Source organism: Conger conger, chromosome 16, assembly GCF_963514075.1.
Source record: "Conger conger chromosome 16, fConCon1.1, whole genome shotgun sequence".
Taxonomy (NCBI): domain Eukaryota; kingdom Metazoa; phylum Chordata; class Actinopteri; order Anguilliformes; family Congridae; genus Conger; species Conger conger.
The window spans coordinates 20,749,456-20,763,393 of NC_083775.1; the positions used below are offsets into that span (position 1 = coordinate 20,749,456).

The window sequence follows — 13,938 nt, forward strand, 5'->3', positions numbered from 1 at the left end:
ATTTTTATCTAGATTTGTGAAACAACTTAGAACATATCACCTTTTGTAACAGACCACCCCCAAAAGAAACAACTGAAAGAGGCTACAGTGAAACGGTTTGATGATGTCAATGGGTCGCAGGTTTGATGCAGTTACATTACATTACGTTACGTGGCATTTAGCAGACGCTCTTATCCAGAGCGACGTACAACAAAGTGCAAATCAAACACAAGAACAAGTGCAAAAGTGGACCTGAGAGGACAGTACAGTTCCGAGTCCTAGTGTAAACATACAGAAATTCAGAACCCTTGAAGAGTACAATCAACTTTCAAACTAGCATACCACAGTTGGCAGCTAGAATACAACAGTACAACAGCCAATAAAAACAACAATACCTATACAAGTAATGATATCTATACATAAGTGCCATTATGGTCGAAGGCTAATCACGGTGATTGTGAGTTGGGGAGGGAAAGGTGTAGCCTGAAGAGATGGGTCTTCAGTCTGTGCTTGAAGGAGGTCAGAGACTCTGCCGTTCCACCACTGTGGGACCAGGACAGACAGCAGTCGTGAGCGTGAAGTGCAGGTGTGGCGAGTGGGAGGCGCCAGACGGCACAAAGTGGCAGAACGGAGGGGTCTTGTTGGTGTATAGGTCTTGATAAGGGATTGAATATATACAGGGGCTGATCCTTTAACTGCCTGGTATGCGAGCACCAAAGTTTTAAATTTGATGCAAGCCATAACAGGCAGCCAGTGGAGGTTGCTGAGCAGGGGGGTGACATGTTAATGTCTGGGAACATTGAATACCAGACAGGCTGCAGCATTCTGGATGAGTTGTAGGGGTCTGATGGCAGATGCTGGAAGGCCAGCCAGCAGAGAATTGCAATAGTCCAGACGGGACAGGACCATTGTTCTTGCAAGAAAGAGATACACTACCAAATATTAAGTGTTACTTACTCTCTGTCCCAATACTTTTGGTCACCTAAACATTTGATACCAAAGGTGCTATGTTCCAAGTAGTCTAGATCTAAATACCAGGAAATAAAAGCTGAAATTCTGAACTCAAAATTCTGTTTCTCAACCCCAAATGTATTCAGTGTATTGCTGTTCAAATACTTTTGGAGGGGACTGTAATTCGATAAAATGGTATTCTACTCAAAGTCTTTGAAGACCATGATTAATCGATTAGTAGAATCCGGTGTCATAGCACTGGGTTAAAACAAAAGCCAAGATTCACATCTGCCCTTTTCGCGCAAGACTGGACACCCCTGGTCTGAAGGTTAGTGTCCTTATGAAAGAGGAAGTGGCTCACCCTTTCCCTGAGCAGCTGAGCTTCCTGTTCATGTGAATTATGCAAGTTCCTACAAAGATATGTGGCCTTGTCTGCACTGTGCTCCAGACACATCAGAAAAGAAAAAAAAGAAAAAAAGAAAAAAAACCTGTTGGTGGAGAGCGCTCTGTAGTGCCCTCTACTGGGTTTATGTGTACTGCAGCAAACGTGCTTCCATGCCTTCTCATACACTGTGACGGACCAACAGTGCATGTTCTAGGGATGTGACAAATCAGTTTTTGTAACCGGTTACCATCCTATTTATATTACATTTATTATGGCCGCTTGGGGTCGTATGTTTTTTTTTACTGGATTACTGAGAAATGTAATTGCATTTTCAAACGTTATTTTGGGCTATCTCAATAGTTAAATGTCAACATTGTAAGTCAGACAATAGTAAGTCTGTCTAATTACCAAATTAAATATTTACATTTGCATTGACATTGTGCAGTGTAACCTCACAGTTGCAGAAATCTGTAGTTAAATGTAGTTAGTATCTGTAGTAATCTGTAGTTAGATTTACGTCCATGCTGGTCGATCGTGTGTCATTTTTTTAAATGCATCGGTTAAAATTCTTCATGTTTTCATCCTTCAGTCTTCTGCCTGATAGACTTGATTGGAATGAAATCTGTAAATATGCTGCTGTTAACAACTACAATTTCATATATTATTATGTGACGGTAAACTTGCATTTTATATGCCAATGCATTATATATGGCGTGGGACAATCATGGTGGTGAGATTAACGTGTCCATTTTTCGCTGAAAGCAGGGAATTTTCGCTTTCAATATCCGATGATAAATAGCCTAATTATAATGTATTGCTTTATTTATTTTTATGTTGATACCTTATAGTGGAAAGCGAAGTTCGGTTTGCCGATAGTTTACATTTGCGTGTCACCGAATAAACACGGATGAACAAACGCCATAGAATAAGCCATACGTGAACTAACAGCTACAGATTTAAAACACACAAAAATTTAATTGCTTGCTTGTACGACTGTAGCTTGTGGATTTCAATGTAAACAGCGTATTGTAATATTTTGTGCAATGATTTTTATGTAGAAACAGCATAGTGGAAAGCTACGTTCAGTTTGCGGGGTCATCCCTATGTTCCCACAGCCCTATGTTCCCACATTTCTAAGATTTAATTTTTTTTCAAAATTAAATGTTTATTATTGATCGTGTAAACTGAACTTTATATATTTAGATGTCAAAATAGTCCTCAAAGGACAGCACTTGCAGATGCCTGTTCCTGGCACATAAAAGGTTGAAAAGTACTGATGCAGAGCCCTTTCCAGTTTTAAGTGAACTGCATAAATAGTGTTTTTTTTTTTCTTATTTCGCTTGTTTGCTTGTTCATTAAAAACTTATAGATAATTGAACGTGTACTGTGTCTAAATTGCACAAACATACACTGGATTTCTTCAGGTCCCATGCAAGCAGCCTGCTGAGTGTGAAGTCAACTGAACATAGAGCTGTGGGAACATAGGGCTGTGGGAGCATAGAGCTGTGGGAACATAGACACGCTCCCCAGTTTGCCATAGTTTGAATTGGTGTGTCAACGAATAACACGGATCTTCTGTGAACCTCAGGAAACAACGTAACGCAACAATTAGCCATAAGTCAACCAACAGCCACAGAAATGATTTGATAACTAATACTGTAGTATTCACTTCCCTGTGCTGTTTGCATTTTAAACCCCCTGAAATGGCCAGATTGCTTGTTCAAACTACTGAAGCTAGTCGATTGCTAGTTTAGAACCGCAATAATACACGTGTTGATTAACGTGCATTTATTTTAAACTGAGCTTACAATTTCACCTTCAGAAAAAACATATTGGTTATCGGTTATACATTTTTTGTAACCGGTTACAAATCAGTTTCGGTTAACCGGTTACCGGTAACCCTAACCGCTTAACCGTTCACACCCCTAGCATGTTCCTTCACATACTGTGACACACCAAGCATTGCATCCACCAATTGTCAAAACATTATGACCACTCTCAGATGAAACAAATAACATTGATTATCATTTCACCTGTGAGAATAAGGGCACATATCAAGGTCTGAGATGTATTAGATGGTGAGCAAACTGTTGTTTCTTGTAGTTGATGCGTTATTTGCCATTGCTGAGTTCACCAGTGCGTTCTTGCCACTTAATGTAACAAACAGTTGATTTTGACACATTTTTTGGCTACTACAATTTCTACACTGTTGACCCAATATGGATGTAAAATAATTTACATTGCTTTATTTAAAATTCAATGTGCTGCATTACAGAGCCAAAACGCCAAAAAATGTAACTGTCCAAATACTTACGGACTGCACTGTGTATGAATGGTTGTGTGAGGGAACTTGAAAACACATATTTTGTTTCTTAATGTAAAAATGATAAACATATAGAATTAAACCATTGCGAAACACAATGCAAAACCTTTAGTTTTATGAACAATTGAAGATCTAAACTACAGCATTAGTCAGTCATTATATTTATGGATACTATTGATTAATTATGCTGTTAGTTAATATTGATAATGCTTTTAAAAAAACGCATGTTATGAAATAGAATTCCTCCAAACAACTATGCTGACCAACAAAAACAGGTCAGTAGAATTCAAAACATTTCAGGACGAGTCATTACACGTCACATTTGGGTACATTGCACTGGAGAAGCTGAAGTTTGGTTGTATTTTCAGGCTGTTTTAAAATATATTTACAGTGCCATGAAAAAGTATTCACCCCTTCCTATTTTCCTCTATTGTTGCATATTTGCTGCACTGAATGGTTTCAGGTCTTTACATAAAATGTAATATTAGACAATGGGAACCCGAGTAAGCGCAAAACAATTTCTTTTTTTTTGTTTATCATATGAATAAAGTTATCAAACACCCAAATCACTGGTTGTGCTTTAGCCGACATTCCCACGGATTTGTGAACCCGTACACAAAGAACACCCCCCGCATACAAACGCCATGTTCCCTCTCCAGAGATGAAAACAAAACCCCCTGACCCCTCAGGGGTCCACCCCCACCCATCCCCAAGACACCCACCCACAGCTCTGGTTACAAGGAGAGCATTTCTCCATTGTCAATGGAAGATTATTGGTTTATACCAATTATATCTCACTACAAATTATAGAGACCTGTTAATGGTGTTACTGAACTGCAGTGGACACTAATCACAGCTTATTTTCCTGCACTTTCAGTGCAAGTAACGGCGGGTAACATGGTTATTAAGTTACTAAGCCTGAATGTCCTCAGATTCCCCATTATGGAACTATGCTTTACCTTTCTTTTATTGAAGAGGGTTCGGGCGTGTCATGCTGCTTTCATAAGCGCAGGGAGTTATAAATTGCTTTGCTCGAGACACCAGACCGCAGTGGAACAGCAGAGCGGACTTGAAAAGCCTACTGAACTAGAACTTCTTCAGTGAAATGTGAGTACCTGAAATGTGGCCTTTCTACAGACCTGGTTTTGTCAGGCGGAATTACCTTTTTAATAGCATTCAACTTAAAATAGCATTAATAACAAAAATAACCAATGTTCATTCTCTATATTCATCATACTGTGAAATATGTGAGCTTATCAGTTTGCCAGCTGTGCAAGGCAGAGGTAGTTATTTTGTGATTTTCTAACACAGATTAAAACATTTAATTCTGAATTTGTAGAAAACAGCCCAAATCTTGCATGCTTGTCAGGATCCAGTACTGGAAGATCGCAGTGTCTGCTGGTTTTTGGTGCATTTCAGCACCATTGAATAATTTAAGTCATATAGAGAAAACATGCACTTTTCTCATTGGCCTGAATTGGCCACTGAAAGAAAATCATCAAACTCTTCATACACCACAGTCCTCCAGTTCTTCAGCTTGATACTGATTGATATCAGCACACAGTAAATCTAAATAAATACTTTCCTGCCATAAGTGTCGTATTGACTTACCATGTAAAGATGATAACTTAAAGGACACGACTTGTGCCATTTCAGGATTATCAGAAGTTAACAATGCCATGACAAATTGGTTTGTTTTCAATATTTGTCTCTTAGAAAAAAAAAATGCATTTTATTTTACACCGTGAAATGAAAACCAATACCAGTATCAGCCAATAAACAAGCTGTACTTCACTAGTGTGCCTGCACTGAACTGCCATGATAACTATGCAAAAACAAAGCCAGGGAGTGGGACATGGCCAGTGTGATATAACACTATAGGACTATATTATCATAGCATCCATCACTTCTGAAGGGACTACTCCAACCCCACGGCTCCCTAATCTGGCTAGTTGGGACCATAACACCTTTATATCCTCCTGAGACCCGGAAGAAAAATAGTTTAAGTATTTTTAAAATTTGACATAATACGCGTCTTGGGTGCCAAAAACACATTGCAGTGCAAATATTTTCAAAATTATTATTCATTTCATTTAGTTTCACAGACGCAGATTCATCTTAGTCCTGTTTTCTATGTATAATCTCTATTCAAAATTGAATTTAGTCTAGGACAAGGCTTAATTGGTGTCCGTGAAACTGGCCCATGGCTCTTCCGATTAAGACCAGAGACTCAAGTCCCCTACATCAGACAAAAATAAATTTCTGGGTCTGAGGACGATATTCTCATAGCAATTTAATCTGGACATGCAGAGAAAATGGCTCCGATAATACCAAAATGATTAGGGCGAGACTGATCATTATTTTACATTACATTACATTATTGGCATTTGGCAGACGCTCTTATCCAGAGCGACGTACAACAAAGTGCATATCCATAACCAGGGATAAGTTCGCTGAAAGACCCTAGAGGGAAGTACAATTTGAACTGCTACCTGTACAACAAAGATAAGGACGAGGGCCAATTTTTTATTTTTTATTTTTTATTTTTTTTTAAACAAGAAACAAACAAACAGAGCAAAAGTGACCAAAGTTAACTATCAAAACACTGCTTACCTAGCCAACTAAAAAATACCGATACAAAGTATTTTACAAAGTACCAAATACCGAATTTTCCAGGTAACTATTTTCATGTTCCCAATTGTCAGGTCTTCAAACTGAAACTTCATTTAAATGATACTGTGGTCAGTAGTACTGTAACCACCTTACTGCAGATCAACACAAGTGTGACGAAAGTCAGTTTGACCCCGCCCTTGGTGTGTCGAAGTGCCCCTGAGCACCTAACCCCCAATTGCTCCTGTTGAGCTGGTTGGTGCCTTGCATGGCAGCCAATCAGCGTTGGTATGGGTGTGGGTGAATGGGTGAATAAGAAGCATCAATTGTACAGAACTTTGGATAAAGGCGCCGTATAAATGCAGACCATGTACAATACAGTATTTTAAACGGCAGAGTAACTCACTTAACACTGTGTACCTGCATGCCTGTGTCTGTATGCGTTTCAGGGCCTGTTTCGAAGGACTTGTAGTGTTAGTGCTGATGGTGACAGCTGAGGCCTATGTGGGGTAAGAACTGGAGAGAGATGGCGATATATCCTCCTCACGGTGGCAAACGGTCACAATGCTGCAACACAGAGGAGACGTAGGTGTGACGTGGGTGTCATGTCTACAGCACTTAATCCATTATCGGCAAAAATGCCATTGACAGTGAGTGAATGAGTAAGAGAGAGAGAGAACAAGAGTTGTAGAGAGATAAAAGGATAAAGTAACGAAATGGTAGACAGAGAAGTGGCAGCTTATTTTTCTGTGTAATTTTTCCTTAGTGACTCCTCGGAGTCCAGCTTCTGCACAGAAACCGAGGAGTGCCTTCTTTATGACCTGGTGTGCAAGACGGCAGAATATGAGGTATGTATATACACACACACACCAACACATACACACAGTTTCTTACACAGTCCCATTTGCACTTTCTCTGGTTCTCACACATAATGACATTTGCACACACACACACACACACACACACACACACACACACACACACACACACACACACACACACTCTCTCAGTCTCGGCTTACTGTGCTTGGTCAGTGACAGGTGTTGTGTGTGCAGGTTCGCAATTACACCGCCACTAAGTGGGTGTCGACAAATGAAAGGTCCTACTTCATGGAGCTGGCCGTAGGTTTCGCTTTCAGAAGACTCTATAGGTACATCAGCGGAGACAATAATGATGGTGAGGCTGCACCCTGAGTGCTGTGCTGTGCGTGTGTGCGAGATAAATGGTTTACTGGTGTAGGTCTCTAATTTCACGAAGAGGCGTCTGTGTAGAGGTCTGGAGATTGCTATACAGTGAGCTCCATTAGTTTTGGGGCAAAGACATTTTTCATTTTTTTTGCTCTTTACTACACGTAAAGTTTAGATTTGCAGTCAAACAATTCACATGTGGTTGACGATCAGAGTGGCATAATATTTGGGACAAAAGGCTTCACTGGTGTTTGATTAGTCAGGTGTGTTCAGTCACTTCCTTAGAGTGGGTATTAGAACTGTAAGCATGAAAGCTCTTATACCACAGATATGAGGACCATACATGCCAATAAAAGTCAAGGAAGGAATTATAAGGCTGAGAAATAAAAAACAGAGACATAGGCCAAACAAACAATAGGTATACTAAAATAAACAGTTTGAAACATCAAGATAGGTCTTTGTTCCATGACTTATGGACTCACTGTATATTTGTGTGTGTGTGTGTGTGTGTGTGTGTGTGTGCATGCAGAAGTGGAGATCGATATGACTGCACCAGTGGTGGTGAAGATTGAGGAAAAGAAATGGGAATCCTGGAGATACCCCGCTTGGTACACTGTCAGTTTCCTACTGCCCTCAGCCTATCAGAAGAGACCACCCACACCCACCAATCAAGAGGTGAGGCAAATCAGGGAAGCCTTTCATAGATGGAAAGAACAATACGCTTCCTAATTAGTGCTGTCACAGATCCTCTACTGTATCCAACCATTCTAATTCCATACGCGGTTCAGGTTCGTAATATGCATTTCCAGTGATGCCTTATGAACACTCAGGATACCACATGCATGATATTCACTGCCAACAATACTGTCATTTGCTCCCCACCAAGATGCATGAAGTTTTATCTTCAAGTCCAGAGTGTTCAAGAATGCAAAGCAAACCATCCAGCTTGCTTACAGAATCTGTGACACAGCACCGTGGATTCCCAGAATCAGACCTGTTCCCAGGCCTCTTTTCCTGTCAGCTGAACTGGTGATGTTTGCTTTTGCATTCTGTGAATGGAGGCCCCATTTCTGTCCTCAAATACGTCCCCTTGGGTAGCGGTTCCCAACACTGTTCCTGGAGATCTACTGCCTTGTAGGTTTTCACTCCAACCATATCAAGGTACACCTCATCCAACAGCTTGAGATCTTGAGCTGCCAATTAGTAGAATCAGGTGAGCCAAATTAGGGTTGAAATGAAAGCCCACAGGATGGTACATCTCCAGGAACAGGGTTAGGAACCAATGCCCTATGGCAGGGATCATCAAATCTGGCCCTTGAATCCAAATCCAGCCCTGGGGCCTCATTTATAAAACTGTGCGTAGGATTCACGTCAAAAGGTTGCGTATGCATGAAACCCAGGACGTGCGTACGCACAAAAATATTCTGATTTATAAAACAGTGCATACGCACGTTCCTTTATAAATCACAATCAACTCTAAATGTGGCGCACCTTTGCCAGCTTCATGTCCCATCCACAGTTGCCTATAAATAGGCAGTGAAACACCCCTAATGAATATGCATTTCACAAAGACGACAATGGCAAACGCTGAAAAGAAGGCCAAGAAAAGGGATTTCAGCCATTTGGTTGCCTCTGAAAAGCTACAGGTGCGGGAATTATCCTGATTGATTGTAAATGACGAACAGTTCTGCACAACGAATGTGATGATGACGATGATAATAATAATAATAATAATAATAATAATAATAATAATAATAATACACGTTATTTGTCTAGCACCATTGAAAACACAGTTACAAAATTAAGAGATAAAACGAACAAAAATCCATAACAATAAACACATTATAAAACATAATATATGAATATGATAACAATATATGAAACTATGCACTCGTATCTGCCTGACTGACACATTGTAAACGGCATCAGTGCAGCATAATTTGTCCAACTGTTCACCATATTATTTATGAGAATACATTTAATAACATGAAGTATTGTTTAACAATTCGTCTACATATTTGAGGGATTATTTTACAACAACATCTCCGTTTATATTTATCATCCTAAATCAATCATTTTTGGGCACTCCAGGGAGCATCAATCAAACAGCTGTTTGTTTATTTGTTGTAAGAGAGGCTTTGATCCGTTTTTGCAAATTAACTTCATATATGATACGTGAGAGGTAATATTTCGATTTATTTTACACAGTGGTATTAATTTCACACCATTTCTCACGTTTCATCCCATTGCCATCGGAGTCGCAGTTTCTCATTTCTCCAGTTAATGTGCGTACGCATGGGTCAGAGTTTCTGTGGAGGACCGCACATTTTCCCGTTGTTAGTAAATCTAAGTTTTACCAGGAACCAGTAAGATGACCGTTGTCACAGGAAGAAGCAGATCCGATGTTCGTCATTAGAAAACAGGAAAGTTTATTACAATGAGGAAAATGTTCCAAAGAGCAATGGTGTTAGGGATGTTTTAAAGGATTACATTTGCATATATTCAAATATGTCTACAAATCCAAGTGTAACCTCTGATTGGTGGTAAGGAATTGCGCCTATCCCGAGCACCTCGGATTGGGCCATTCAAATCCTTAATGGTTGTGAGGCCTTGCCCCGCTCCCCCCTGGAGTCCAGTGAAAAATCCCCAGAGGGGGAACCTTGAAACTGATACCGGTCATTATCATATGTGAAGTGGTCCAATACACAAATTCGTCGGTCTCCCAACACCGTCAAGTTCGTTTTTTATAAATGCTAAAGTTTGCTTAGAAAGTGGCGTACGCATTCTTTTGTGCATACGCAATGTTTATAAATGAGGCCCCCGGTCTTCCATTCCCATGGGTAATTATCTGAACAATTAGTGCTACTGAACAACCAAACTGTCTTCACACCTGACTCAAAGCTAAAGGGAGGACGGAGAACCAGCAGTCCTCAGTAGAGGACCATGATTGGATGATCCTTGCCCTATGGTGTCTCCCCACAGGTGCTCATCACAGACATGCCTGACATGAATGTGTATGTGAGGAGCTTCAGGTACTGGCTAAACTCCATTTCAGTCAAAGTTCATTCTATACTTCTGAAGAAGGATCTGGACGAAGTTAAGGCCAGCTATGATAAGGAAGTCTTCTATGCTGCGGGCTATAACAGGTGAGGGTCAAAGTGGTGCTAGGAGATGTGGGTCACAGTCTGCCCTGACAAAACGTAGCAAAACATTTATTTAAACACAAACGGTGGCATGTTGAACATTTTGTTGGGCAGACTAACTGACATAGTATGGTTTGCTCCTATGGTGTCTTTTGCGGGCTTTAAAGAATAAGCCTACGTCATTATCAATTCGGGCTACAGCCCCGATACACCCACCAAACATACCTCACAGAATGTTGCTAAATATTTCACACTGTTGGGAGGGAACATATCGTTCCACACAGAAACCGTAGCAAAACGACAAGGACCTCAGCCCAATTCCACGTACCAATGGTGGGGCAAGGAGGTGTGGGCTATTACACGCACCAATGGTGGGGCTAAGAGGTGTGGCCGACCAATGGTGGGTCTAGAAGGTCTGACCAATTGCAGGCTCAAGGGGTGGGACAGATTATAACAGTGGGACTGTTCCCACCACTACTCTGGACTGTTAAAATGTCCATTCAGTAGAGCTCAGATTAACGCAGTAGCCCGCCGAAGCTTCTACAGCAGGCAGCCGACTTATCTTTACGCTGTTGTTCACCGACTGAACTGCTGGACCACTGCAGCCAGAGACATCTTACATAACCCATGCAAACAGACTCTAGGCACCCCATCAACCAGAACAATGGGGCAGGAAGAGCCTGCACAGAAGCCCTGCCTCTCTGGGGCTTTCCAACATTCAGATTAAACATGATCTCAAATGTCACTCGGGTCTGTAATTTAGCTTTGGGAAGAAGGGTTGTGCGTTTGGGGACACAGTTACTTTAGCAGGGAATTTGTATTCGTGAAAGATACATGTATGTGGATGCATTCATGACAGAGGTGCATTTTTCTGGATGTAATTAAGCAAGACGTGTTTTCAGCCCCATGGAGTTCAGGAACAGACACAATGAGATATGGTACCAGGTGGAAGGGGTCCCAGTGTGTCCCGTTCTTGAAAATTGAAAAACTTTCAGCCACAAGACACCAGGTAAGAGAGGAGGTTATAAAGTGTGTGCATGTGCATGTGTGTGCGTTCTTGTTTTCACATGTGAAGTAATGATTGCTTTCTTTTCTGCTTTTCAGGGAATCTGGGGTGTTCAACCTGGCTATATTCACTGCCAGACCTTTGTTACATTTGAAAGAAAAAATATGTGTATGCAAGAATAAAATGCATATCTTAAATGGTAGAACTTTGCAGATATGTTCAGAACTCTCCAGCTCATCCAAAATGGAGCTCCTCAAACGATCTTCAAACCCCCCGGGGCACAGCCAAGTTACTTCCCTTCTTATTGCCCTCTACTGGCTACCTACATCAGATCGCATCACATTCAAAGCCTTGGCATTAGCCTATCTGGCAACTAAACTAAATAACTGATTATATCTTTAAAAGCCACACCTGCCAAACCTCCACTTTGTGCTCGCTCTGGCCCCTCCCTTCCAGGAGAAGGCACTTTGAGGTCACGTCTCCTGTCTGTCAGACCCCCCTCCCCAGTGGAGGATTGAACTTCCCACTATAGTCAGCACAGCAGAAACCCTGCCCCATTTTCTGACACAGACTGAACTCACCTCTCCAGCCTGTACCATGGCTCCCCCTTTAGATAGTATACATCTATCTTTTACTATCTTTCAATTTCCTTTTGGGATAATAGCATTGGTATTGGTGTACAAATATGTGTGTACTGGGACTTTTCTTTTGTTACAATGCAAACTGTTGTTTGTTAGATGAACATTAGACTTATTGATTATAACTGGGCCTTCTGTGCTTTCTTGGCAATATCAGACTTTTGTATTCCTGTAACTAATACTGTTATTGTTCACTTCTGTACTGCATGTCACTCTAGATAAGTCTGCTAGTGATTGTCAGGTAATGTAATGTTGGCTTTGTTTTAAACTGGAAGAATACTACTACATTATGGAAAAGTTTTCTAATAAAGTTCTTTCCTACAGTTTAATATATTATCAGTTTACATGCTTACAGCAGACTAAAGTCAAGGGTATACCTGATGATTCTTAAAAATCAGCAATTATATAGTGAGTGAATTTGACACACCTACCATATAACAGCAGAATGAAAAGCTTTTCATAAGAAAACCAGGATCTGGATTTCCCAGCCATATAGCCCAGCCCCCGTGCCACCAACAGTATAAGGTAATAAACAGAGGCAAATGTCAGCATTTACAGTGGTAAACACTGATAAAATACATTTCCCAAAACTTAGGCTAACCACCATGGAACATGGTCACTGAAAGTCACCAGGCATCAAATCATTGCCTCAAGCGCGGTCATATTTGATCATTTCATTTCAGAAATGTAATGAACTTAAACTTGTCTCAGCTATCAAAATTGCTGAACAGTCTAGGATGGACCTGTGAAATAACAAGTTAACAGTACCAACAACAAATCTGAAGTGCTAAGAAATTAAACGGAACCTAATCCAGCAATGTCATAAAACTCTTACCATGACATGCATCACCAACTGTTTGAATAAATGAATAACTGAAAAAGCCCTTATTATTGCCAGAGTTCGTCACATTCCTCATCTTTGTCTCTGTCCAGTGCAACCCATATCATACAGCATACATGTTTAATAATATATTAAATTATCTTTCCTAATGTTAAGAGAAAACATTGCTGGGTGCTGTTCACACCATGCAGAACACTCCGCAGAGTGTTGACATAGTATATATGACATAGTAAATAACGTGTTTGGTCACCAATTCATCCCAATGCACAATTACAACTCCAGTTCATGAGTAACAGTTAATGGAACTTGATCTTACTCATTGTAGATTCAGGTTGGACAAAATAATGAAAACACCGCATGAAAAGGGACTTTGAAGCAACGAAATAACAATTACACAAGCAAGCCATATTAAATTGTGAAGGGTTAGTAGTATCCTACGTGTCAGCTATAAAACAGGTCTCACAATCAGCACTTTGATATGCGAGTTTCCCAATCAAGTGGCCAAATAATCACTGCCCGAATTTCCAAGGCACGGGTCACAAAAGCTGTGCCGTTTAATGTGGCTCGCGGACAGACTGACACTTAACAGGATAGTTGCTAAATTGCTACCCCAAAACTAAGGCGCACACCGTCGCTCACCTGACATCTTTTACTCGCCACAAGTTGTCCTCGAGCCAAATCTCCATTAACAGCTCCTCCTCGCCTGTTGCCAGTCCGTTGGATGCCAAACATACAAAAAAACAACAACAAAAAACATGGTAAAGTTGTGGTCATTCCGGTCCATAATTAATTAGATATCCAACCGCTTCAACCACTATTTGATTCGTTCTAGCTAATTTGAAATTCGATGTCACTTCCGGCATTTTTAAGGTTTT

At 40.6% G+C, this 13,938-nt stretch overlaps 1 protein-coding gene and 1 long non-coding RNA gene across 2 annotated transcripts in view; one reads left to right on the plus strand and one right to left on the minus strand.

Moving 5' to 3' along the window:
• LOC133114274 (uncharacterized) overlaps window positions 1-13,853 on the minus strand; it is a 52,400-nt gene extending 38,547 nt beyond the window's left edge. The window contains exon 1 of the long non-coding RNA XR_009705538.1: window positions 13,703-13,853. This is a non-coding gene — a long non-coding RNA (uncharacterized LOC133114274). The remainder of the gene's footprint in view (window positions 1-13,702) is intronic.
• On the plus strand, window positions 3,894-11,987 carry LOC133114877 (heme-binding protein 2-like). Its single transcript, XM_061224564.1, has 8 exons — window positions 3,894-3,913; window positions 6,698-6,757; window positions 7,015-7,096; window positions 7,304-7,424; window positions 7,965-8,110; window positions 10,418-10,581; window positions 11,481-11,587; window positions 11,683-11,987. Exons 1-7 carry the CDS (start codon window positions 3,894-3,896, stop codon window positions 11,560-11,562), a joined length of 675 nt encoding a protein of 224 aa, XP_061080548.1. The 3' UTR covers window positions 11,563-11,587; window positions 11,683-11,987.
• Window positions 13,854-13,938: the final 85 nt, after the last annotated feature.

What these genes read in the sequence shown, in the direction of transcription:
- LOC133114877 (XM_061224564.1), top strand. Translation starts at nt 3,894, where the DNA reads ATGCTGACCAACAAAAACAG. An exon ending in ATGCTGACCAACAAAAACAG is followed by an intron (nt 3,914 to 6,697) that starts GTCAGTAGAATT and finishes TATGCGTTTCAG; the next exon opens with GGCCTGTTTCGAAGGACTTG. An exon ending in TATGCTGCGGGCTATAACAG is followed by an intron (nt 10,582 to 11,480) that starts GTGAGGGTCAAA and finishes ACGTGTTTTCAG; the next exon opens with CCCCATGGAGTTCAGGAACA.